The sequence below is a fragment of the Anopheles funestus genome, chromosome 3RL (assembly GCF_943734845.2).
Source record: "Anopheles funestus chromosome 3RL, idAnoFuneDA-416_04, whole genome shotgun sequence".
Classification (NCBI taxonomy): Eukaryota; Metazoa; Arthropoda; class Insecta; order Diptera; family Culicidae; genus Anopheles; species Anopheles funestus.
Window position 1 is genome coordinate 56,198,797 of NC_064599.1, and position 20,633 is coordinate 56,219,429.

Here is a 20,633-nt window from a genome sequence, read left to right on the forward strand (position 1 = left end):
CAGGGTGTGACTTGTAATTCAATCAAGCCGAGCAACAGTATTTGAAAATGCGAGTATTCACGTGTAAGTTTTTAATCTAGTAACAGGGCCTTATTTATTTATTTATTCAATCACACGCAAGCACGTCATTTGTTGGCGTGGCATATCTTCAACAACACCAAGTCCTTCACCTTATCGTAATCGAAATAGCGAGGAAAGTTCATACACACATTGATCAGCTTCCAGCGGTTAACGCCAAACCGGCTGTTACGTTTTTGAAAATATCGCAGAAAATAGTCGTAGCACGGTGCAACCGAATCCATATCTTCGAGCGTAAATACGTAACGCTTTTCGAGCGCGATGTAAATCGCTTTCAGCTTCGGTAGTTCCAGCAGCAGGCTAACAATGGTCCGTACAAAGGCTTCAGTAATATCATCGTCGTAGATCACTGTACGTGAAATATCCGGGTAAGTGAATTGACGAATATTTTTACATACAATACTACTGCTTACCATCGGCCGCAACCACATACTGCACGTGTTGAAGCTTGTCTTTTAGCTCACGTGGATAGTCCTGGTAGCTAACCTTGAAGTCGAGCTCGGTCACGTGCATGCGGCAGTGTGGGTTGGAAAGTTGGGCATTTCTTTGCACATTTCCACGTATCAGATCCAGGAGTCCTTCGATATCGATATCTACCAACATGAATTTAACCATTCGTTAGTTGCAACTTATTACACCAAGTTTCTTTTTCAAACGTACCCGTACAAATCACCTCTCGTGCATACATGCTGGCAACTATACTCGTAAGCCCTACACCGGAACCAAGTTCAAGGATATGGGCATTTTTAAACTTCCGTTCATTGTGCATAATATAATCAGCCAGCAATAATGCACCGCGCCATATCTGCAGTCCGACCAAATCCAGCCGGGTTGATTTGCGATGTTCTAGTCAGAATATTTCACAAAGTAATTATGAGAGCTTATTTGATGTTTACAAATCGGATGTATGCCGATTAAAAATGTATGCTTACCTATTTCGATCGCACCTTTTCGTGGTCGTTCTACGTCCAAGTCTCCGTCTTTATCCAGCTTGATTGAAGATTGGCTTGATTCTTTTTGTTCTGACGCTTCGCAACAATCACTTTCGGAATCAAAATCCTCCTCATCGCACACACTCTCGTCGTAATCCGATTCGAACGATTCCTCTTCAATACAGCTTTCCTCTTCGGAGTCTTTGATGCTAGATGGTGTCTTTTCGATACCAGTTTCTGGCTGGCCGTTCCGTTTGTCCATGCCATTCGTCTGATCCGTTTGTGTACCGTTTGCGTCAGTATCGCGACGGTTTGGATACACAAAGGTAAATTTAGAAATAGCATCTACACAACGGCATACCATTCAGAACACGGAACAAAAGTGCAAATAGCGACAGTAACATCGAAAGAAGCATGAGAAAAGTTATGAAATACCTGCAAGATCCATCGATCATACACATCAAGCAGCCGCTTTAAGCGGCATCTAAGTAACATCCTAAGCGTCTGAAGCGATACAAGAAATCTATCCGTCATACTCACTACCATTACCCGTATCTGTGCTGCAGAATTCTGCCTCCGCGTACAGCTCTGATGTCACCTCGAGTACATCGGACATCGTTGTATTTGCCACCGTCTTTTCCTTTTTACCGAAACTAATAACCGATTCACTATAATACAAGAGGAATGTCAAGTTTTGTGAGGCTTCAAACTTGTTACTCGATTCGAAACCATTGGCAACCACTAAGCACAAATGATGAAATCTTTAATGGGGAATGGTTAGGATGAGAACTTCTCTGCCGTGCCAAAATGTGAATAAAAGCACCAACGTGTTTCGCGATCACGCCCAGCCTCAACTAACGACAATATTAGAACACAGCGTGACTGACTGACCGTCGCGATTCCGATGGGTTCTTCTGCAACACGAAATGAAACCGAAACGGGACGGTATATAACAACAAAAGCGCCGACTGAGCGGTTATGCTGTGTATAAATAATTTGCCGTTCACAACCACTGTCTAGTATTCGTATTGTGGCCTGTTTGTTTTAATAGCTCTTTCATAGCTTATCCCGCAGATGCGTGAATGTTTGTGCACGCCTCATAGGCAGTGGACAGCGTGCTTTAATCGTCATCGTACCGTATCGCTAGCATGAATAACGTAACATTCTCGCACAACAAGTGGAGTAACCACAGCATTAGAGCGGGTGCTGCTCCATGTGATGAACAGCGAAATTTGGCGTTCTATTCTTGATTCAAGCGAAAGGGAAAGCTGCACGTGATTTCAATCGTTATTTTTACACCGGCTAGACACTGCTATTTACGTTGCTACGGCGACGATGGAGAAGAATAGCAAGTTTGTTTCCCATCGTAGTTAAATCGTTGACGAAACGATCAGAGAGTGCTACGTTTTATGAATGAAAAAAGTCCAGCTGCTCCAGGTGCCAATACCTCCTCCGCTATTAGCCGAATGCACGCGTGCCATGTGCACCTGAAAAGTATAAGCCAAAGGTCTAGGTTAAAAGGCAATACGGTAGCAGTTCATGTTTATGCTGGGGATTGCCGGGCATACAACACGTACCCTCGCAGGGTTATAAATAGCACTCAGCCGTTCGCAAACAGCTGATCACGGTTCTAATGTCGGTGTACGGATCGTCGCGACGACAAGCGAAGTTGGTTTTCCTTTTTTTCTCTCGATGATGTCTCTGATCGGATGTAAACAAAGGCATCCGATGGTTCAGGAGCAACGTATACATACGTACAATACCTAGATCGACTTGCGATGATTTCGTCTTTAATATTTGGACGAAAAGACATCACAGTTTGGATAGAAAGTTGATGTATTTTGTGTGTTTCTTGCGTTATGTATTAAAGAAACAAACACAATTGCAATTAGCATATGGAAATAGACAAACAAACAAACACAAAAGTGATGACTTTATATACCTTGGGAAGTTCCTTTGTACTGTAATAACCTTGAGCTAGGTTTTACGCTTTTGACAGATGAACAGAATGTCGCTGATATGTAAACAAAACAAAGTTGGTGATTACGTTCGGTTTTTGGTGGATTATACACGTTCAATCGCTGTTTAGACAAAAATAGTTAATCTTTTCTCCAAACATGGACGAAGACGAAGAAACTCTTTGTAGATATGGGTCGGCTCTACCAGCGTTTGAAGAAGGTAAATAAGAAGGTAAACTGTTTTAATTTTTCGTTCTCCTCGCTTAACAATACCCAACATTCCTATTGCAGATGTGGTGCCATCAAAAAAACCAATCACGGTGGAGGATCAAATCGTGCTGGATAGCAATGGAAAGCGTCGTTTTCATGGTGCGTTTACTGGTGGCTTTTCGGCGGGCTACTGGAATACCGTTGGTTCAGAGGAAGGCTGGAAACCATCGGAGTTTAAAAGCTCTAGGACAGAGAAATCCGCAATGGCTCGACAACAAAATCCGATGGATTTTATGGACGAGGAGGACTTGGGAGAGTTCGGAATTGCGCCTCAACGTGTACAGGCAAAAGAAGATTTTGCACAAAGCAGTACTAACGTTCGATCCAACAAGCGAAGACTTGAGTTGAGTTTTTCGAAAGGTCCCATACCCGGTCAGCCAGTGTTGCGAGCGTTGCTCGAACCGGCAAAAGAAAAGACGGCAGTCAAAATTCTCAAAAAAATGGGCTGGCGAGAAGGCCAAGGAATCGGTGAAAGACAAACGAAAGGAGAGAAAAGACGAGCGAGCGAACGGACTAGCAAAGAGCAGTATATCATGAAAATGTACGGCTGCGAAATACCGGGTCGATCAGAGCAGAACATAGATACAGAAAACGATGGAAACGACGATACTGATAGCTCTGATAGCGATTATGAGATCACGTTCGCTCCAGATGATTTTGATCCCTTGGTAGCTGCTCTGAAAGACAATACTTTCGGATTAGGCTATAGCGGGTTGGATCGTGGTGGGACCTCCAAAGCGTTTCGACTCTTTGATACACTCGAGGTGGTTGGTAAGAACAACAAAAAGCTTTCTATTCGCGGACAAGCTTTCGGTATAGGCGCACTGGAAGACGATGACGATGTGGATGTGTACGCCCGGGACGATATGACGCGGTACGATTTTTCGCTCGAAGATAGAACTCAATCGAAACGGGCTATTGAGGCGAAAAAATCTGGACTTGAAGCAAACACGTTGGAAGGTTTCTGTCCTGCCAATAATGCACGCAAGTTAGCTAAAAAGGTGTTTCGTGTTGATGTCCCCGGTGGCTTTAGGCCACGAAATTGGGAGGAACGTAGGTCTCGCTTTGACCCTATTGATGAGGGACGGGCCAAAAGAATGGCACAAGAAAATGAACACAAAATTAAAGGCCTCGGAAGACACGATCTCGACCCGAAGGAACGGGGTGCAATCTTAGGCGAAAAAGCAGTCGTCAGTAATCCATTGTTGGAGAAGATAAACAAGCAAAGTTCCAGTTTTGTTAGTCGAGAAGTGATGAATGAAGATGCAAAACTTTTATTGAAAAAAGAGGAAAACGAAAATGCTGAAAACAATTCCAAACAAACAGGTTTATCGCTGAACCCATCTGGATTGGTGCAACATCCGAGCATTCTGCAGCGACAATATGTTGGTTCCACAAAGGAAGGTTTTAAACCGTTCATTGCATTGCCCGAAAAGCAGGACCGTTATGAACGATTTCTCGGTTTTCAACCTTCGGAACGCTACCTAACCCGTGAACAGTATCTCGAATCATTGCAACCATTAAATCTTTCTGCTTGGGATCGAGAACGAGAGTTGAAGGAATTCATGCAAGCCGAACGTATGTACCGTCCATTGGACGGTCTGATGTCAGAAAGGTTCGTAACGGCATCGAGCCTGATTGCGGATGAAACCATTCCTGTAGATGGTGAATCGGGAAAGGTGCGTGAAGTTCGTATGCAGCGCATTCGCGTAATGTGGAAACCGCACAAGGATATCTGCAAACGGTTCAACGTTCCAGAACCATTCGGCGGTATGATGGTAGACGAAACAGACGATACGGAAAAACGGCGAAAGGAAAAGGGGAAATTTTCTGTATTCGATTACCTGGAAGCTCCTGTTACTAATAGGCGTGATTTTGTAACACCCACCATGATTCCTAACGTACCGCAGACAGGTGAAGGAAAACAAGCGCATACACCTACGACTTCGACAGTCGATCCAATTAGCAATGCGAAAACTGCAAATATTCGAGTTTCATCGAAGGATTTTTTCTCCAACGATAATTCAACGAACACACCGCCGGTTGGGCGGTCCAATGATGAAGTTATGGACGAACAATCAAAACTGCAACCTGCCCAACAACCTTCCCGTAGCGTAATACCACAAAAGCCAGCGAAAAAACGAACGGAACTTGAGGCTAAAGTGCTGGAGGCAACACATAAAAAGCCTGAGGACAAACGTGATCTTTTTAAGTCCATTTTTTGTAGTAGTGACGAAGAGGACGATCAGAACCAGGATGGGAATCAAATGCAAAGTTCCGATGCGGAAAATATCCCATCGTCCGGAAAGAATGCACTAACGGACGAGGAAAAGCTTAAAATGGTCGACAGCTTTGTCGCGATTAAGCCCGCCAGCCAGATGAACATATTGCGCAACAATTCTCCACCGCGTGGTATTTTTAAAAATTTGTTCGAATACAAAAATCCTACAAACGGTGGCGATGAAAATTTGTCTAACCGGGATGGTGTATTACAGTTTTCCTCCAAATCCCAAGAGCTCTCAAAAGTTGATGATAATCAGAAGAAGCGTCCTGATCAAACAAAAAGAGTATCTGATGCATCCAGCGATTCGGATCAATCAGAATATTACGGTCCAAAGCTTCCTTCACAAAACGATATGATTGATACCGAAAAACCGGCAGGATCACAACACATTTTTGCTGCCCGAAAAGCACCGAAAAAGCCGAAGGACGAAATTTGGATCGAAAAAGATGCGTCCTCGTCGAGCAAGGGGAAGAAAAAGAAAAAACATAAACATCATCAGCACAAAAGCAAATCGAAAGCAAAACACAAGAAGGACAAAAAAAAGAGTAGTCATAAGCATAAGAGTAAGCATTAGCGATATGAAGTGAAACACAAATAAAGCCATTTCTTATTTTCAATATTGTTCATCTAAATTTTTCTTTTTATTGCGTCTTTGTTCAAATTCGACACTAAAAACAGTGGCAGGGCTAATAAAGGGAAACGTAAAACACATACTCCTATTCCGTAAATGAAACTACAATTTTACCGTACGAACCTTCCTTTTAGTATCTTCTTTTCCGTTTATTTGTGGGTTGTTAGCTTGTAAAAAAACAACTGCTTCTTGTGAGGAGACTGTCACAAAAAATAAAGAAGGCATTAAAAAAGCTTGCAGAACGGTCCTTTAATCGCGAGCTAAACATTCGGCCATACGTACAGAAGAACTAAATATCTGGCTACATTGTATACATGAGTTCCGCAATAGTTCGGTTTTGGGAGGCCTCTTTTTCTGCCCAGCATAATCTGTCACTACGGTACGCAAGTAGATTAAAATAAGGATGCAAAAGCTGCTTCCAACGCACAGATGTGAACCAATTTCAACGCAATCGAAAAACACCGGTATCTCTAACGTAGGTCAAACTAATTGCAACACTTGTTGAATGGATAAAAGATATATTAAAAAAAAAACATTTCTGAAAAATAAACAATCCGTGCAGTCCGTTCTGTTGGATCACTAAACACCCCCTAGCTTTTACAATCAGTCATAGTTATCGTGCCTGTACGAGGGAGTTGTTGGACAAATGGCAGTGATTGGAGCCTGAACACGATCTCCTTCTATACCTCTAATTCCTTTCTTAGCGCTTGGACACACCATCTAGCCTTCCTTTGCTAGCTGTCCACCTTTCCACAATAATTGATTACCATAGACAACGAGAAAATAAAAACTAATGGCTAATGGGAAAGAGACAACGAAGGGAGAACAATGTCACGGTCGCAACATCTGCCCGCATCCTTCCGAGGTATATGCAATTGTTTACTCTACCACGCGATGTCACTCCTCAAAAAGACACTTTATATATGCCTTAACTACATAATAGCTTTCTCTAATTATTTTCACTACTTCCCGAGAAATATTCCTGCATATAAGTTTGTTTTTATCTGTGCCTAATCGTTATATTCCATGTAAAAGAGAAGCTAAATTGTAGCTGCATACTCTGGAGAATGCAACAAAAAAAAATTCCATATTCAATTTTGCCTGATTTTCACTGGTTTATCGACACGGTTTCATCTTCATGTTCTTTTGCCTAACAAGCAACAATTTTGCATCATTGTCTCTAACCACTTTAGAGCTTGTCGTAAGAACCATTTTTGCTACTACTCATAGTCCTGTTTACCGTTAGCGTACCATCTTAAACTGTTGCTTTCTTACATGCTAGTACGTATGTATAAAAATATGCTATCCGAACGAAGTTACGATCGTGCAATCCCACACTGTGTGCTGCCGTTCACCAGCCCTAAATGTACATTTGTTAAAATATACGTTTTCCCCTCCTGTCGCATTCCATCTCCCATTCCGTTATTTGTTAGTTACTCGCGTCTTCCCAAAATCCTTCCCAGTGTTCCACCAGCCCGCAATTAGAGCCAGCATCAGTTGAGAGACCGTTTTCGAAGCAGAAGATGCGAACCTAGAGAAAGAGATTTCCTTCGGGTCATTATAGGGGAAAATGTGGGCGGATGGTTATGATTGTTCTGGTGTTTGTTCTGGTTTGTGCTGGCGAATGAAGTGGAAGGGGAGGCAGTGGATTTAGTAGCGGTTGATGATTTCCTGCCAGCCGTGGCAGATTGTGAGGATGATAATGCTTTCCCTGAACCTGATGGTGGTTTCGCCATCATGGTAGTGGAATGTGAAGGCGCATTAGTAGCCTTGCCGGATGATGATGATGATTGCGTGACGGAGCCACCGTTTTTGCCACTGGTCGGCGTACCTCCCTTTGCCATGTTACTAGCACTTCGGCGGCTTCTTGGTAATATGGCTACACGCAAATCGAAACATTAGGCGACATCGAAAACAAACCAATAATATGAAGCGCAGTATTGTAAAAGCCGCAAACCGTTGTGAGAATGGCAAACACAAACATGAGAACAAAAGAAATAATGAAAAGAAAAAAGAAAAAAAAAGGAAAAATCAAAAGTTAGTAAACCAGAAGCAACAAGAAAGCGCAAATGAATATTGTTTGTAAAAAAAATAACAAAACCCAAAATAGATAATAACGCATTTTAAAGCCTCTGCGCAACAATAACGCACAGTAGCCCAAAGGAACAAATAAGCCATCAGCGAAGATCGTTCAACAGATCCATTTATCCTCGCTATCCTAGAAGCTGATTATCCTCCTATAGCTAGAGGGCAATCCTGATATAGGAATAACATTTCGGAAGTGTGAAGTAAAAGCTTCCTATCGCAAAGAATTACCAACCTCCGGGATCCGTGTTTTTCGCTGGCGTGATGGTAGGCTTAACCTTGCGTTGCTGTCCATCACCGGTGTTTGATGGACCGCTGCCACTGACACCGTGACCCGACTTATGGTGTTGATGGTGATGGTACGACGAACTTCCCGAAATGGACGTGCTCGCGCCTGTACCGGCAGTGCGCTCTCCGTTACCGTTTCTGAGTTCCGTCTTTACCGTCTGCTGCTTATGTACGGTCACATTGTTCCAGTAGTTCATTTGCTCAGTTCTCGCTTGTTTTACCGTCTGTTGCAGTTCCGTATCATTTGCTGGAATTTTCTACAATCGAAACAAAAAAGAAGTGATCGTTGCATGCTTGTTTCTCAATTTCGTCGATCTGCGATCTGCCATTTTGTAACTTACCCTTAGCTTCCGAATGATACGCTGCATAACGTCGGCCGATACCAACCCAAAGTCAAACATCGAGCACATGTGAAGCACAAAGTTACGATACAGATTGCGCGCCATCAGCTCGCGCCCACGGAGATCGATGAACATTTCTAGCGCGATCGGTATCTGGCAATCCCCGACATATCCGTACTTCATCACGTGCAGATTCCACATCTTCATCAGCTCTTTCTCGCCTTCGTTCACGTCGGTAAACTCGTCAATCATCTGCATGGTTTTCTGTTGCAGCCACAGCGGATCGCTTTCACCTTCCGAATCGATATCAAGCTCTCTAGGATACACCGGCAGGCAAGTCATGGTGTGATGGTACATTCTGAAAGAAAGAGAGAGCGAGCATATTTTCATTATTTGTTTCTTGAATACGTACGTCCAGTGACGGACCAAAGCGTTTTCAGTTCAATTCCACGAATGTCACCAGTGTTTTCTTGTACTAAGAATTGACAAAGGATGTGCAAGCCTGTCAAAGGCATATGGCATTGGAGCCATTTCTCGATACTTTTCCAGGAAAGTGTGAATATGCATAGGAACATGTAGAATGTGTCCTACATTTTGGTTTTTGTTTAAAATGAACTATTGAACAGGACCGAAAAAATTCGCGGATATCGAATTGGCGCGTTTATTGTGTATGTATTGCCATATGCCAATTATCTGCACAAATCGTTATATTCCGTTATTTAGATTGATTCAAATTTGTTTCAATTTTTGGTTTGCATTGTTTGGTTTGTGTATAGAAATGTTTACAATAGCGATCTTTTGCAGTTTATTAACAAAATGTTCGTAAAAAATGTAGATTATAGTTCAAAATACATATAAATACGCGTGTTTTACTTTTCCTTTCTCAGCTGAAAACATCCATCATTGTCGGAAGGGTGTTTTAATTGTTGAATTGAGAATGCTTTTTAAATTATCTTTTTCATTTTACAAAAGTTCGAGTACGCTGGAAAAAATTCACTTCAACTAGTACAACATATTCAAAAATGCTTGTAACTTTTCCATTGCATTTAATCGAGAATTATTGGGGCAACCATCTTTCATCTCACCGAATTGAACAAAATAAAATTTGTGCTGAATTAAAATTAAACCATTTTGTGAGCATTTTACTTCCTACTGCAATGTAGGATGTTCGTCTTCACTGTAAGTTTTCACTATACACATCCCACCACTTCATTGGTCATCGTTTTACTAACCTGCTGTGACCTGTAATGTACGGTCGCTGGCTATCGAATTCGTTTTCATCGTTATCGATAAACTCCGCAAGACTCGGCTTCGGTCGCCGTGGGCGGCACACTAGCAGATTGGTAACAACCGTCCGGCGTAACGGATCACGCACCGTATAAGCTGTCATCGGTACGAGCAAATCGTGTGGTGACCCATTGTAAGAACCATCATACAGTTCGTTGATCGTTACGTCGATACGGGCACCTTCCGGGATGGGCACATAGTTGAAGTTAAACCGTCCGTGGCAAAGCTTCAGATGCTTCAGCAATGAGTAAAGCATGCCACAGCTTAGGCAACACCACGGGCAGGTAAATCTGTCCATATTCTCCGTTTGCTGGCGCGAGAAGTTGTTGTGCATGAAGTGATAGACAACAACTTTTGCTTCGTTTACGTTCTTTGGCGTACTCAATTTAGCAGCCACAAGGGCCAAATCTGCGTTAACGTCGTTTATCGATGAATCTTCCGCATCGTTGCCCTCGCTCAGCGATTGATCAACGTCATCTAGGTGGCCAGCTGCCGCTGCTGGCGTTAGAATGCTATTATTGTTAATGTTGATATTCAGTCCTTTCTTGAACGAGTCCGTCGCCGACGGGGACGGTGGTTTGTGGTTCTCCTTATCGCTATACCCGTTCTCCATCTTGATTTCGGCACCGGCGGTTTCGAAAGCGTGCGGAGGTTCTTTGGTCCACTGCAGCCGAACTTTGAGAATGGGTTTGATCATCTCCTCGTAGCGATCGATAAAATCTTCACTGGTCGGTGGTACTGCGTCACTTTTGCTACAGTCGTCCAAAGGCATATAGTCCATAATTTCGCACGAATCGGTAAATGCACCCCAGTAGCGGCTCTTCATCGGTGATCCATACTTCGCTGTGACCACCTTTTGATGTGATATGATTTCCCTCACCGCCAGCTCGTAATCGGCTTCCTTGAGCAGACAGCGACCATACTTATCGAACAGTGTCAATTCCGTGCTGTACATCTTACAATGACCGTGCAGCTTCTGTCGCTTAGCTGACGGTTCCTCGCCATCGCTTACGGTACCATTTGTCAAATAGTGTTGTTCGTTGGTTCCGTTCGAGCTCGGAACCATATACTGCACGCGAAAGCGCAGAATGAAGGACACCTGAGGACCAGTCACTGCGCTCGTAACACCATTTGTGTTGAACGAATCCGTCGGTATGCTCACGATCGGTGGTTTTTCATCGACACCAAGACCATTGCTACTGCTAGCAATCGATTGCTGATCGTCTTTCGGGTTTACCAGCACCTGCGACTTTCCGACGGTCAACTGCATCTGGGTGGCAGTCATGTCTTTGCGTTTGGTGTGTGCTATCTTGAGTAAATTCGTCTCGACCTGTACACATTTGCGATCATAATCGGAGTTGTTTTCGCTGTCGTCGGTTTCTTCGGTGAATGAGCTTTTCAGCGGCAACACGATCCCGTTGCTATCGGCACCGTTTCTCATCGTTTGATTCCTCTCGTCGAAAAATCCGAGAAAAAATAGCGTCAAGTAACCGTCGGACATCGTTAGATCGTTGGACTTTTCCGAACGCAGTTTGGTCATTTTCTGTGCAAGCATGGAGTCGATTTTGAAAGACTGGCGGGATTTGTGAGATCGGGACATACGATTACGCATGTAGGTCAGATTGCGGTGCAGAAAAATTGGCTGATAGGATGGAAAAGAATGAGTAAAAACAGTAGTTTTAATGTGCACAGTTTCTTAGCACTTTGTCTGCTCACCTTCAGAACATTTCTCGTTCGAAGAAATCGATAGATTTGCGTGGGTTCTAAAAACATAAAAACAAATAAACAAACGATTTATTATAATTAGTAAAAACCCACTAGAATGCATTCATTATCCACTCCACGATATACACCTTTAGGCAAGATTTGCGTTTTGTTCTGTAAAGATTAATATACTCACTCTCGAAAGCCTGTATGAAAACTTCGTGATCTGCATTTAACATCTCGTTCCGCGAGGGTCGGCCCATTACTTCCGTGTCCTTTTCTTTTTTCTTCAGTGGGTTGTTCTTTCTGGTTTTGCTGCTGGTGCTGCTGCTCGAGGACGATGGAGTGTTACCTCCGCCACTAGGCGATAAGTCTGCGTGCTTCCTAGCCTGTTTTTCCATTGCTTCGTTGTCTGTAGGCCTTCAGAATGGACAATTATTTGCGACCGGTAGCCACGCTACACGATAGGCTTGAGATGCTTTTGATTCCTTCCTGGTTATTTACCATACAGCAAGTAATACCCAAGCAAAACAATAGTGCTGTGCGTTAAAGCACGCAGAAACACACTCACGCAAAGGTGACAGAAATACACACGGCTTGCCTTCTGCTGAGCGTATGGGTTTTCAACACCTGCTGTCTCACTCGCACTAATCAGCACATCTTATTCTGAAGCCTGCTGTGCATTTATCTTTGGGCGATATTCGTGTTTTTCTCTGTGTGGATTTTTCATCCATACGGGTATTTCACCTACTCGCCACTCATTCGAGATATTACGATAACATTAGCTAAAGTTTTGTTAACTACCCACGTCTTGCAGGAGTATTTTTTCCCCCGCAAAAAGAAACACGGAGAACGCGGCGGCAGCAACAGCAGGCGCAGAACACTTTGTTACGCTTCTTCACGGTACTGCACAGCAAAGCCCACTGCACCATCACACATCGCGACAATTTGCTCCTACTTTTGCAGTGCTACGTATGCCACCATTACCTGCTGTCTTAAGCTACGATTGCTTTTAAGAAGAAGGAAGCAGATATTGTAGGTAAGCCTATTTTTTTCAGATTCCTTGTGGAGTCTGGCTAGAATATTACAGTAATCTGCATTACCTACCCGCTCAAAAAGGCTGTGCTTGACAGCAGGTGACGCTTAGAACTTTTTAGTACAGCGCCCTATTCAGCAATGACAGCCAGCTGTTCAAGGTGACTGCAACCAACGAATAAAAGAATTTCAATTGATTTGCTGGAAAATTAAAATTCTGCAAGTAGAAAATCGTGAAAATATTCAATCAATTATAAACAATGAACAATGTTTTAATTGTTGTTATTGCATGCTATTGAGCTATCAAATAATTAGCGGGAAAGTTCAAACATTCAGAGCTACCCTGTACCTTCGAGAAGCCAAAGAGGTTGTACTAAAAAGCTGTACAAAAGACGTTATTCTACTGATGGCGGACATAAATAAATATTTTCTTATAACCTTTACAGAAAGTACGACCCACATTAAAAATAGATAAATGGATGGAATGTATGGATTTGTATCCATACTAGCATTCTACATGAAACAGTTAAATAGTACTAAAGTACGCAGCTACATTTTTTCTTTCATCGAATCATCTTGTTCAGTTCTGTCATCACATGCGTATCCGACGGATTACATTCGTAAACTTTTATCGACAAATACAATCTGGTGGATCTGGGGTATTGTTTTATATTGTTTATGAATTCCGTGCACTGTAAGCCCGTTTAAAATCATATCAAACAGTGAATGGTGCGGAATGGAATCTAACTTAAATAAAGTCCTAGGCATGAATCGTCAGCAACTCAGTGGTCAGCTGTACAAGTACACAAACGTAGTGAAAGGTAACAAACAATCATTTCATTGGCGGATCGTTCCAAAATCACCAAAAACAACTGGATTCACTTTCAGGCTGGCAGTATCGTTGGTTCAGTGTAGATGCGCAGGGCGGACTGCTAAGCTACTATCTGTGTGAACCGGCCGGAGAAGATTCGAACGCCCACATCGTCGGTAGTGCTCCTCGCGGCCAGGTACACCTGGCCGGAGCAGTAATTTGTCCAAGCGATGAAGACTCTAAAACTTTCACCGTGAACTGCGCCTCCGGAGATATGCTGAAATTGCGGGCAGTAGATGCTCGGGCCCGCCAAGAATGGGTTGACGGGTTACGGGCAGTAGTTGAAAGTCATTCGAATTCTGCTGGAACTGCACTTCCACCGCGCGATCAACTGGCAGCACACGATGCGTTCGGTGCGGCCAGGCAACAGTTACAGCAGACGGAACTCAGCAATGCCGCACTCGCACGTGCCATAGAAAATTTGAACGGTCCGGTCTCGAACACTGATCCGGATCTGCTCATGGTGAAAGCAGTGTCCGCCGCTAGTACGCACTGCTTGCTCCAGTGTTTGGGCCTTTTGCAAAGGCACCAGGAACTAATGCCCGACCCAAGACTGGAGCAAAGTTTCTAGCCCAAGCGTCCCTTGTCGCGTGATGGATGTAATAGAAATTCCTACTGAATGAAGGAGGATGCCGCTTGATAAACAATTTTGAGATAAAAGTGCTATGTAACGGTTACCCTGCCGTTCCATTTTCTCGGATACATTTCTCATGTTAATGATGGGCAGTTAAACGTGTATATGCAAACCAACCAGATTGTTTCTAATAATTTAGACCTCGAATATGGATGTAAAAAAATTAAGTACAGAAAAGGTAGATAATTAAATGTGCAATGTGTAACATACTTGTTAAGAATTACTATTCCTTTCTAATTTTTAGAATTATATTTCATTAGGATGTAATCTCTTGTTAAATAATAAAATCCCACAATAATAGCTCTCAATCGTGCATTTGGTTACTTCAACGTTTATTGTGTACTTCATTTTTCTTATTACAGATACATCGCATTTTGCTAATGTGCTGCGATGCTACTCGCTGTACCATTTACTTCGTACTGGTTGTTTGTTTGCTTGGCTGATCATATCCTTGTACTTTCCTATGGCTTCTTTAAAGAATGCATCTTCCTTTTTCAATTCGTTGAAGTTCATCTTCTGTTTAACCTTTTTTACGCCCTGTTTTGCTCTCTTGTTCCTCGCGTGCTCCTGTCTGAGGCGCTCCCTTTTCTCTTCTTTGCGCTCCTGCTGAATTCGCTTCATGTGGGAATCGGCTTGACCCGATATCTTACGAGTCGATCGGATGTTCGTCTTCCCTTCTTTCGCCAGCTCTCCCGCGAATGGTATCTGCTCGATGTCACGTTTGCGTTGTTTCTTTTTCTGCCTCAATTCGATAGCCCTCGTCTTGGAGTTAAGTTTTTGCAACAGTGTAGTCGGTGCTACGGCCAATTGCTCCAGTGTTTCCCGATTGGTTTTCTTTCGGGATTGTAATTTTTGCAGCTTTTTCGCTTTCAGCTCTTCCATTTTCTTCTGGTAGGTAGGATTATTGAGGCGCGATTTTTCCAATCGTTTCTGTCTGATGTTGTAAACGTTTCGATCTTCAATGCTAAACGAAACGATTGGCCTGCTGTTCTTTCCGAAAACATCCGGATTGTTGTTGAGCTTGCGTAGAACTTCCAGCGCTATTTCATGTTTGGCAAACGAAGCAAATCCGTACCCCCGCGATTTTCCCTTTGCACTGCCGAACGAAGGGCGGTTGTCTTGCATCACGCGGCATTCCTTCGGTTTGTAGGAAGTGAATTTGATGATCATTTTGCGTAGCTCCTCATTCGTGTAGGACTGCGGGATGTTGTGAATAGTTAAGCGCTCTCGTGCGACAAACCGATTGAATTTCTTTAGCAATTCATGGCTGCGCTGTTCTAAGCGCAATCTTTGGGTCATATCAGACTTCGATACTCCCTTTGCCGCGGACGAATTAGCCATTATTAATCCTTCCTTAATGAGGTACAGATTTCGTGCATCTTTCGCTTGTTTCTCCTGTCTCATTTTTTCACGTTGCAGAATGTCCGCCTTGCGTAGTGCAGGCAAAATTTCGACAAACTGATCACGCACTTTCAGTTTGAGACTTTGTCGGCAACTGAGTTGAGCTGAGTCTTTCAACCGGAATATTACAAAGGCCGTCCCTTTCGAGTGTCCCGATACGCGCTCTTTGTTGATTAGAGCTTTCTCCACTATGCCGAACTGGGACATTATCTCTTTCAGTTCGCTTGCATCCACTGTGAATGGTATGTTCTTTACAAACACTTCACGCTCTTCCTCAACTTCGTTCCGTTGTTTCTCTTTTTTTACGGACATTTTCGACATTTTTGGAGGCTTGGTATCCTCATCCTCCTCCTCATCATCTTCGTCGTCATCGTCGTCGTCTTCGTCGTCTTTATCATCATCGTCGTCTTCATCATCATCGTCGTCTTCATCATCATCGTTATCCTCATCTTCATCCTTAATTTGGACATCATCATCGTCTTCAATTTTAACGGCATCTTCTTGTTTGATTTGCTTTCTTTTTATCCTAGAAAAATCTGCTTTATCCTTAGCGTAATGCACCTCTACCTTCCTTCCCATCAAAAACTGGCTGTTCATCTCTTGAATGGCCCGATCAGATTCTTCTCGCTTGGAAAATTGTAGGAACGCACAGCCAACCAGCTTTCCATCCTCCCGCTTAAGAATATTAACTTCCTCAAGATTGCCAAACCCGTCGAATTTGCTACGCAGCATCTCTTCCGTGATTTTATACGGCAGGTTTCGAACGATGATGCGACATTGCCGGTGCAGGTATGTGCGGCTGCGGCGGCGTAGTTCATTTTTGCTGAACTTACTGGATGCGTGGCTTTTTTTCGAATTGTCCATTTTCACTTTCAAACAACACTTTCTGAAACAAAAATAATGATAAAGGAATCAAACGAAAAGAAATGCAAACCGCCTCCGTTTTTGGAACCAGCAAGTGAAACACGTTGTGGCCACATTTGTTTAGATCTCGCAACTGTCAAACGACCGGCCTTCGATCACGAATCCAAGGTGAGTACATCGGAGGTATACACACATAAAAATTAATACTTAAATACAAATTTAAAATTGTTCAAAGGTTTTAAGTGTTTATTCCTCGTATAGTTCTCTAAAATACAAAAAAGAAAATTCCGATATTATTTTTAAAATTATACAATACCGTCACACCTTATTTTTGACAACTTGTACAAAATGTGTACACAAACAGTGCAGTAGTTCTGGTACGAATGTTTACGCACAAAACGTGCAGCAATGAACCGGATTGAAGTAAGCTATATGCATGGTCGTGGAGTAATTTTTGACGCCGAAGGTAAATCTTATTGATTTCTCTCCTACCACTCTGTCCAACATTAATAGTCATTACTATCGCCACTTTTGTAGATTATCTAAAACTGCGATTGGAATGGCGGATCCCCGGGAATCTAATCGGCGTTTCCGTCTCCCATCCGAGGAATGTAAACCAGCAAGGGATGCCTGTTGTTTTTTCGAAATGGGAACTCAAATTACTTCTAGATAAACAAATAATACGCCTGGTAGATCACAGCAGTGCTTTGCAACGAGCACCCTCTGATGAGGAAGCACACCTGTACGCTTGTATGGTTGAGCGGCAGAAAGAAGAATTACGCATGCCAGCAATCGAGAAAAGGCTGGAAGCGTTCCAAAAACATTTGCCAAAAATTATCGAAGGAAAGCGTAAAAAACTGCTCAAAACAGGAGTTAAAGAAGAGGGTAATTTTGGGAACGATTTCTACCATAAGAAGCATATTACTAATTTCCTCTTCTCGTTCACACAGATATCCATCTGGATGCTGAACAATTGGTCAGGGAAGAACGGGAAAAGATAATGAAAGAAAAATTCGATGCAATGGTACAGATTCCATTAAAATATCCTCTCGCGCTTGGTAAGCATGATTATTCATACGAGGTGGCAACTGTGTAATGTTTTTGTTATAAAGGCTTTTCAGAGTGTTCGCTGGATTTGAGTAAAGAAGAAGGAGTAAAATATCGCATCTTTGAGTGTCTATGGAAGCAAGGAGGTTTTATAACAACTGGAGATGCGTTTGGGTGTGATTTTCTGCTATATCCAGGCGATCCAATGTATTTTCACGCATCGCATATGGTACACGTATTGAAGGATGGCGTGAGTGAAAAATTAGACGCTAAGTATCTGATTCGTGTTTGCCGGCTTTCGGTGGTGGTGAATAAACTATGCGTTCTCGCCTATATTGATGAAAGCACCAACGAGGTGATCTTTGAAACCATGGAATGGGAGGGTAACGGTAGTAATAAAGCTGACGCTTTTTAAAATCTCGTTTTTTCTATCTTTAAAGGCTAACTTTTAATCTATTTAATCGTTTAGTAACAAAAGTTTTCCAAAAGCTACTTCACTGTGCTGTGCTTGCGGCGTGGGCCTTTCGTTTCTCCTTTCCCAGGAGAATGGCTTTTTTGAACAGTTTGCAATACAACTCGATCGCAGCCGGAGTGTCGTCGTTGCCGGGTACAGGATAAGTGATCAGATTTGGATTACAATTCGTATCTACGATTCCGATCGTTGGAATATTCATCTTGGCTGCATCACGCACGGCCGTGTGCATATCGAGAACGTTGTTCATGGTGTTTAAAAATATGCACAAATCCGGTAATCGCGTCACAGCTCCAAACTGAACCTTCGCATTGGTAAACACACCACCCCGCCAATAACGTGTGTGCGCAAATTCGCCACAGTCATTGGCCGTTTGTTCCACCATGTGTGCGTTGAGAGCGTTTCGATTGAAGAACAAAATAATTCCATCCCGATACGCAATGTGGGCTGCGACGTTTAGGGCTGTGCGTAGATGCTCCACCGTTTTATCCAGATCGATAATGCAATGGCCCAAACGGCTACCGAACAAATAACCTTTCATATTGTTGTTCAGCGTACCTTCCTTGTGGCCTAGATGTACTCGAGCTTTGAACAGATCCTCAACAGTGAACAGCTTATGAACATCAAAATAGTCCGGATGGTTTAATACGTCGGAGACTGTGGAGGCAAAACCAGAATACAGAGTAATGTGTGTGCACACGTAAATGAAAGATTTGTTTCAAACTTACCTCTCTCCGATGTGACCAACTGTTCAGGCATTGTAACAGTGGACAACGATCGTGGAATACCTATAATAAAACAAAAAGTCATGACGTAATGTACCGGCCGCCAATACGCCCGGTTCTTCTGAACTTACCGGCAGCAAACACCCTACGCAGAAGCATTTTTATTACGTGATATATAAACGCTGACGAAAACGCTGATATTCACTACCAATGTAGTGTATCAAATGCAATAAGGCTCGCAGGGAATCTTCCTTTTCGATCGAATTGTTTTGGATTAGAGCATCAAAATTCTATGCGCGTGCTGTTTATTGACATGTATGTTTATTTTTTTCCGTTGACAGCAATCAGCTTCGACTTAAGGTTTATACAGAAAACTTATTTTTAGTACAACCAAATGGTTTAGAACTACCAGGAAACTGTTCACGCAAGATAGAATTTTAATTAATCAAAATGTTTCATTCTAAATTAACACCTTCCAGAAGCATAGCGCTCTATCGGAAGCTGCTACAACGTACGGCAATTGATAATGCCAGCAAAGGCCACCATAAAGCAGCAATTTCGCTTCAATTTGGGGCAGCTTGTTTTTCATGTGAATTACTTTCAGCGTTGCATTTGGTTTCCCGATGCTGGCAACTACATGCTCGGAGTGTGGAGAAAATTTCACTATATGGCCGCACTCGTCATGCAACGGTTTGTTCTCGATCGGCCAGCTGGAATTTTTCAAATCCCAGAAGAAAACATTACCTCTTGCCATCGCCACAACGTATGCGGAGTTGCTTAAATTCCAGTCCACGTAACTGAGCGGATTAGTGTCCGTTTCGACCGATAGCATCGATGTCTTCAGATGCACCTTGTACAGATGTACTACGCCACATTTTTCCGCAATTAAAAGATGTCCTGATTCTTCCGGATGCCATTTTGCAGACACGACGGCAGAACCGAAGAAAAAACTAGGACCCTGGGCATAATCTTCTTTACACTTCCACAGTATACAGCTATTATCATCGCTGCAAGATGCCAAGAATTCACCATCCGGATCCCAGCTTACATGATTTACGTAGGAACGATGGCCTTCCAATAGTTGCACCGTATCGTTTTGGTCCAGATCGCTTTGGAAGATATGAATTTTATAATCCGATCCAGCACTAGCAATTACAACCTTCTTGGGAACCACGGCGAGTGAAGTTTCTGGAGCAAATGCTACGGAATGAGGTCTACTTTTATGATGAATTTCTTTCAGCTGGTTCCATTCGAAGGTTTCATTGTCGTTTTCTTCCTAAAAACAGAAAGTAGAGAAACGTGAATTGCACAAACAGCAAAGGTCAATGCATGTAAACATTCTTACCGGAAAGCGCACACTACCAAGCACGAGCTTGTCCATCAACGCAATGCACAACAGATTCTGTGACCATTCGTAGGACGATAGTTCAAAAGTGATGATTTGCTCCGGCAGTGAGATGGTGTGCGTTGGTGGAGATCCTTTCGTGTCCATAATTAATCCTTTTATTCAAACGAAATTAACACCAAATCGTCGTACGCACAATACAAGAAGCAAACAAGCAAAATAATTATTCCGCGCAATGCCGGCGTTTTTTGACATGAGACCGAGTCTGTCAATTTTTCCCAAGATAACTGCATTTGCTCCAAAAGTCGCCTGAAATCAGAGAACAAATAAAATTGAACAATGATTGTTTTATAATACCAATTTGACTTAATTAAATAAACA

The 20,633-nt window shown here is 42.8% G+C and overlaps 8 protein-coding genes across 12 annotated transcripts; 3 read left to right on the plus strand and 5 right to left on the minus strand.

Moving 5' to 3' along the window:
* Nucleotides 1-64: 64 nt before the first annotated feature.
* Nucleotides 65-2,889, minus strand: LOC125770225 (methyltransferase-like protein 22). Of its 4 annotated transcripts, XM_049439612.1 has the most exons (7): nucleotides 2,588-2,889; nucleotides 2,458-2,497; nucleotides 1,551-1,678; nucleotides 1,011-1,355; nucleotides 739-924; nucleotides 492-671; nucleotides 65-427 (listed from the first exon to the last, which is right to left on the minus strand). In XM_049439612.1, exons 3-7 carry the CDS (start codon nucleotides 1,624-1,626, stop codon nucleotides 126-128), a joined length of 1,089 nt encoding a protein of 362 aa, XP_049295569.1. In that variant the 5' UTR covers nucleotides 1,627-1,678; nucleotides 2,458-2,497; nucleotides 2,588-2,889; the 3' UTR covers nucleotides 65-125. The 4 variants fall into 4 exon arrangements, with proteins under 4 accessions (XP_049295569.1, XP_049295571.1, XP_049295570.1 ...); XM_049439614.1 differs by lacking the exons at nucleotides 2,458-2,497; nucleotides 2,588-2,889 and adding an exon at nucleotides 1,902-2,277; XM_049439613.1 differs by lacking the exons at nucleotides 2,458-2,497; nucleotides 2,588-2,889 and adding an exon at nucleotides 1,838-2,277.
* Nucleotides 2,890-2,985: 96 nt separating this feature from the next.
* LOC125770299 (G patch domain-containing protein 1 homolog) lies at nucleotides 2,986-6,148 on the plus strand. Its single transcript, XM_049439709.1, has 2 exons — nucleotides 2,986-3,188; nucleotides 3,260-6,148. The coding sequence occupies exons 1-2, from the start codon at nucleotides 3,128-3,130 to the stop codon at nucleotides 6,094-6,096; spliced, it is 2,898 nt and encodes a 965-aa protein (XP_049295666.1). The 5' UTR covers nucleotides 2,986-3,127; the 3' UTR covers nucleotides 6,097-6,148.
* Nucleotides 6,126-13,001, minus strand: LOC125770142 (polycomb protein suz12). 2 transcript variants are annotated; one of them, XM_049439464.1, is made up of 6 exons: nucleotides 12,055-13,001; nucleotides 11,871-11,917; nucleotides 10,100-11,796; nucleotides 8,868-9,225; nucleotides 8,474-8,783; nucleotides 6,126-7,684 (listed from the first exon to the last, which is right to left on the minus strand). In XM_049439464.1, the coding sequence occupies exons 1-6, from the start codon at nucleotides 12,257-12,259 to the stop codon at nucleotides 7,647-7,649; spliced, it is 2,655 nt and encodes an 884-aa protein (XP_049295421.1). In that variant the 5' UTR covers nucleotides 12,260-13,001; the 3' UTR covers nucleotides 6,126-7,646. The 2 variants fall into 2 exon arrangements, with proteins under 2 accessions (XP_049295421.1, XP_049295420.1); XM_049439463.1 differs by having other exon boundaries at nucleotides 6,126-8,032.
* A 228-nt stretch (nucleotides 13,002-13,229) lies between these two features.
* On the plus strand, nucleotides 13,230-14,706 carry LOC125770274 (oxysterol-binding protein-related protein 11). Its single transcript, XM_049439679.1, has 2 exons — nucleotides 13,230-13,714; nucleotides 13,782-14,706. The coding sequence occupies exons 1-2, from the start codon at nucleotides 13,630-13,632 to the stop codon at nucleotides 14,333-14,335; spliced, it is 639 nt and encodes a 212-aa protein (XP_049295636.1). The 5' UTR covers nucleotides 13,230-13,629; the 3' UTR covers nucleotides 14,336-14,706.
* A 68-nt stretch (nucleotides 14,707-14,774) lies between these two features.
* LOC125770165 (RNA-binding protein 28) lies at nucleotides 14,775-16,807 on the minus strand. The gene has a single exon (XM_049439513.1). It carries the CDS (start codon nucleotides 16,661-16,663, stop codon nucleotides 14,792-14,794), a length of 1,872 nt encoding a protein of 623 aa, XP_049295470.1. The 5' UTR covers nucleotides 16,664-16,807; the 3' UTR covers nucleotides 14,775-14,791.
* Nucleotides 16,808-17,015: 208 nt separating this feature from the next.
* On the plus strand, nucleotides 17,016-18,127 carry LOC125770252 (uncharacterized). The gene is made up of 4 exons (XM_049439655.1): nucleotides 17,016-17,129; nucleotides 17,201-17,548; nucleotides 17,614-17,721; nucleotides 17,776-18,127. Exons 1-4 carry the CDS (start codon nucleotides 17,072-17,074, stop codon nucleotides 18,123-18,125), a joined length of 864 nt encoding a protein of 287 aa, XP_049295612.1. The 5' UTR covers nucleotides 17,016-17,071; the 3' UTR covers nucleotides 18,126-18,127.
* On the minus strand, nucleotides 18,121-19,177 carry LOC125770265 (28S ribosomal protein S2, mitochondrial). Its single transcript, XM_049439670.1, has 3 exons — nucleotides 19,039-19,177; nucleotides 18,911-18,970; nucleotides 18,121-18,839 (listed from the first exon to the last, which is right to left on the minus strand). The coding sequence occupies exons 1-3, from the start codon at nucleotides 19,064-19,066 to the stop codon at nucleotides 18,205-18,207; spliced, it is 723 nt and encodes a 240-aa protein (XP_049295627.1). The 5' UTR covers nucleotides 19,067-19,177; the 3' UTR covers nucleotides 18,121-18,204.
* A 189-nt stretch (nucleotides 19,178-19,366) lies between these two features.
* On the minus strand, nucleotides 19,367-20,575 carry LOC125770240 (nucleoporin Nup37). The gene is made up of 2 exons (XM_049439640.1): nucleotides 20,253-20,575; nucleotides 19,367-20,183 (listed from the first exon to the last, which is right to left on the minus strand). Exons 1-2 carry the CDS (start codon nucleotides 20,397-20,399, stop codon nucleotides 19,368-19,370), a joined length of 963 nt encoding a protein of 320 aa, XP_049295597.1. The 5' UTR covers nucleotides 20,400-20,575; the 3' UTR covers nucleotide 19,367.
* Between the last annotated feature and the right edge of the window lie 58 nt (nucleotides 20,576-20,633).

Excerpts from the sequence above, each read along its gene's own strand:
- LOC125770142 (XM_049439463.1), bottom strand. The coding sequence starts at position 12,259 with ATGGAAAAACAGGCTAGGAAGCACGCAGACTTATCGCCTAGTGGCGGA. Across the intron at positions 9,226-10,099 it reads TACATTACAGGTCACAGCAG|AATGTACCATCACACCATGA; the intron begins GTTAGTAAAACG and ends TCTTTCTTTCAG. Across the intron at positions 8,784-8,867 it reads GTATCATTCGGAAGCTAAGG|AAAATTCCAGCAAATGATAC; the intron begins GTAAGTTACAAA and ends TTTCGATTGTAG.
- LOC125770274 (XM_049439679.1), top strand. The coding sequence starts at position 13,630 with ATGGAATCTAACTTAAATAAAGTCCTAGGCATGAATCGTCAGCAACTC. Across the intron at positions 13,715-13,781 it reads GTACACAAACGTAGTGAAAG|GCTGGCAGTATCGTTGGTTC; the intron begins GTAACAAACAAT and ends ATTCACTTTCAG.
- LOC125770265 (XM_049439670.1), bottom strand. The coding sequence starts at position 19,066 with ATGCTTCTGCGTAGGGTGTTTGCTGCCG. Across the intron at positions 18,971-19,038 it reads GCGTAGGGTGTTTGCTGCCG|GTATTCCACGATCGTTGTCC; the intron begins GTAAGTTCAGAA and ends GTTTTATTATAG. Across the intron at positions 18,840-18,910 it reads GTTGGTCACATCGGAGAGAG|TCTCCGACGTATTAAACCAT; the intron begins GTAAGTTTGAAA and ends TTGCCTCCACAG.
- LOC125770240 (XM_049439640.1), bottom strand. The coding sequence starts at position 20,399 with ATGGACACGAAAGGATCTCCACCAACGCACACCATCTCACTGCCGGAG. Across the intron at positions 20,184-20,252 it reads TTGGTAGTGTGCGCTTTCCG|GAAGAAAACGACAATGAAAC; the intron begins GTAAGAATGTTT and ends TTCTGTTTTTAG.
- LOC125770225 (XM_049439612.1), bottom strand. The coding sequence starts at position 1,626 with ATGTCCGATGTACTCGAGGTGACATCAGAGCTGTACGCGGAGGCAGAA. Across the intron at positions 672-738 it reads ACGAGAGGTGATTTGTACGG|ATATCGATATCGAAGGACTC; the intron begins GTACGTTTGAAA and ends TCATGTTGGTAG. Across the intron at positions 428-491 it reads GTATGTGGTTGCGGCCGATG|TGATCTACGACGATGATATT; the intron begins GTAAGCAGTAGT and ends TTTCACGTACAG.
- LOC125770252 (XM_049439655.1), top strand. The coding sequence starts at position 17,072 with ATGAACCGGATTGAAGTAAGCTATATGCATGGTCGTGGAGTAATTTTT. Across the intron at positions 17,130-17,200 it reads AGTAATTTTTGACGCCGAAG|ATTATCTAAAACTGCGATTG; the intron begins GTAAATCTTATT and ends CCACTTTTGTAG. Across the intron at positions 17,722-17,775 it reads AAAATATCCTCTCGCGCTTG|GCTTTTCAGAGTGTTCGCTG; the intron begins GTAAGCATGATT and ends TTTGTTATAAAG.
- LOC125770299 (XM_049439709.1), top strand. The coding sequence starts at position 3,128 with ATGGACGAAGACGAAGAAACTCTTTGTAGATATGGGTCGGCTCTACCA. Across the intron at positions 3,189-3,259 it reads TCTACCAGCGTTTGAAGAAG|ATGTGGTGCCATCAAAAAAA; the intron begins GTAAATAAGAAG and ends TTCCTATTGCAG.
- LOC125770165 (XM_049439513.1), bottom strand. The coding sequence starts at position 16,663 with ATGGACAATTCGAAAAAAAGCCACGCATCCAGTAAGTTCAGCAAAAAT.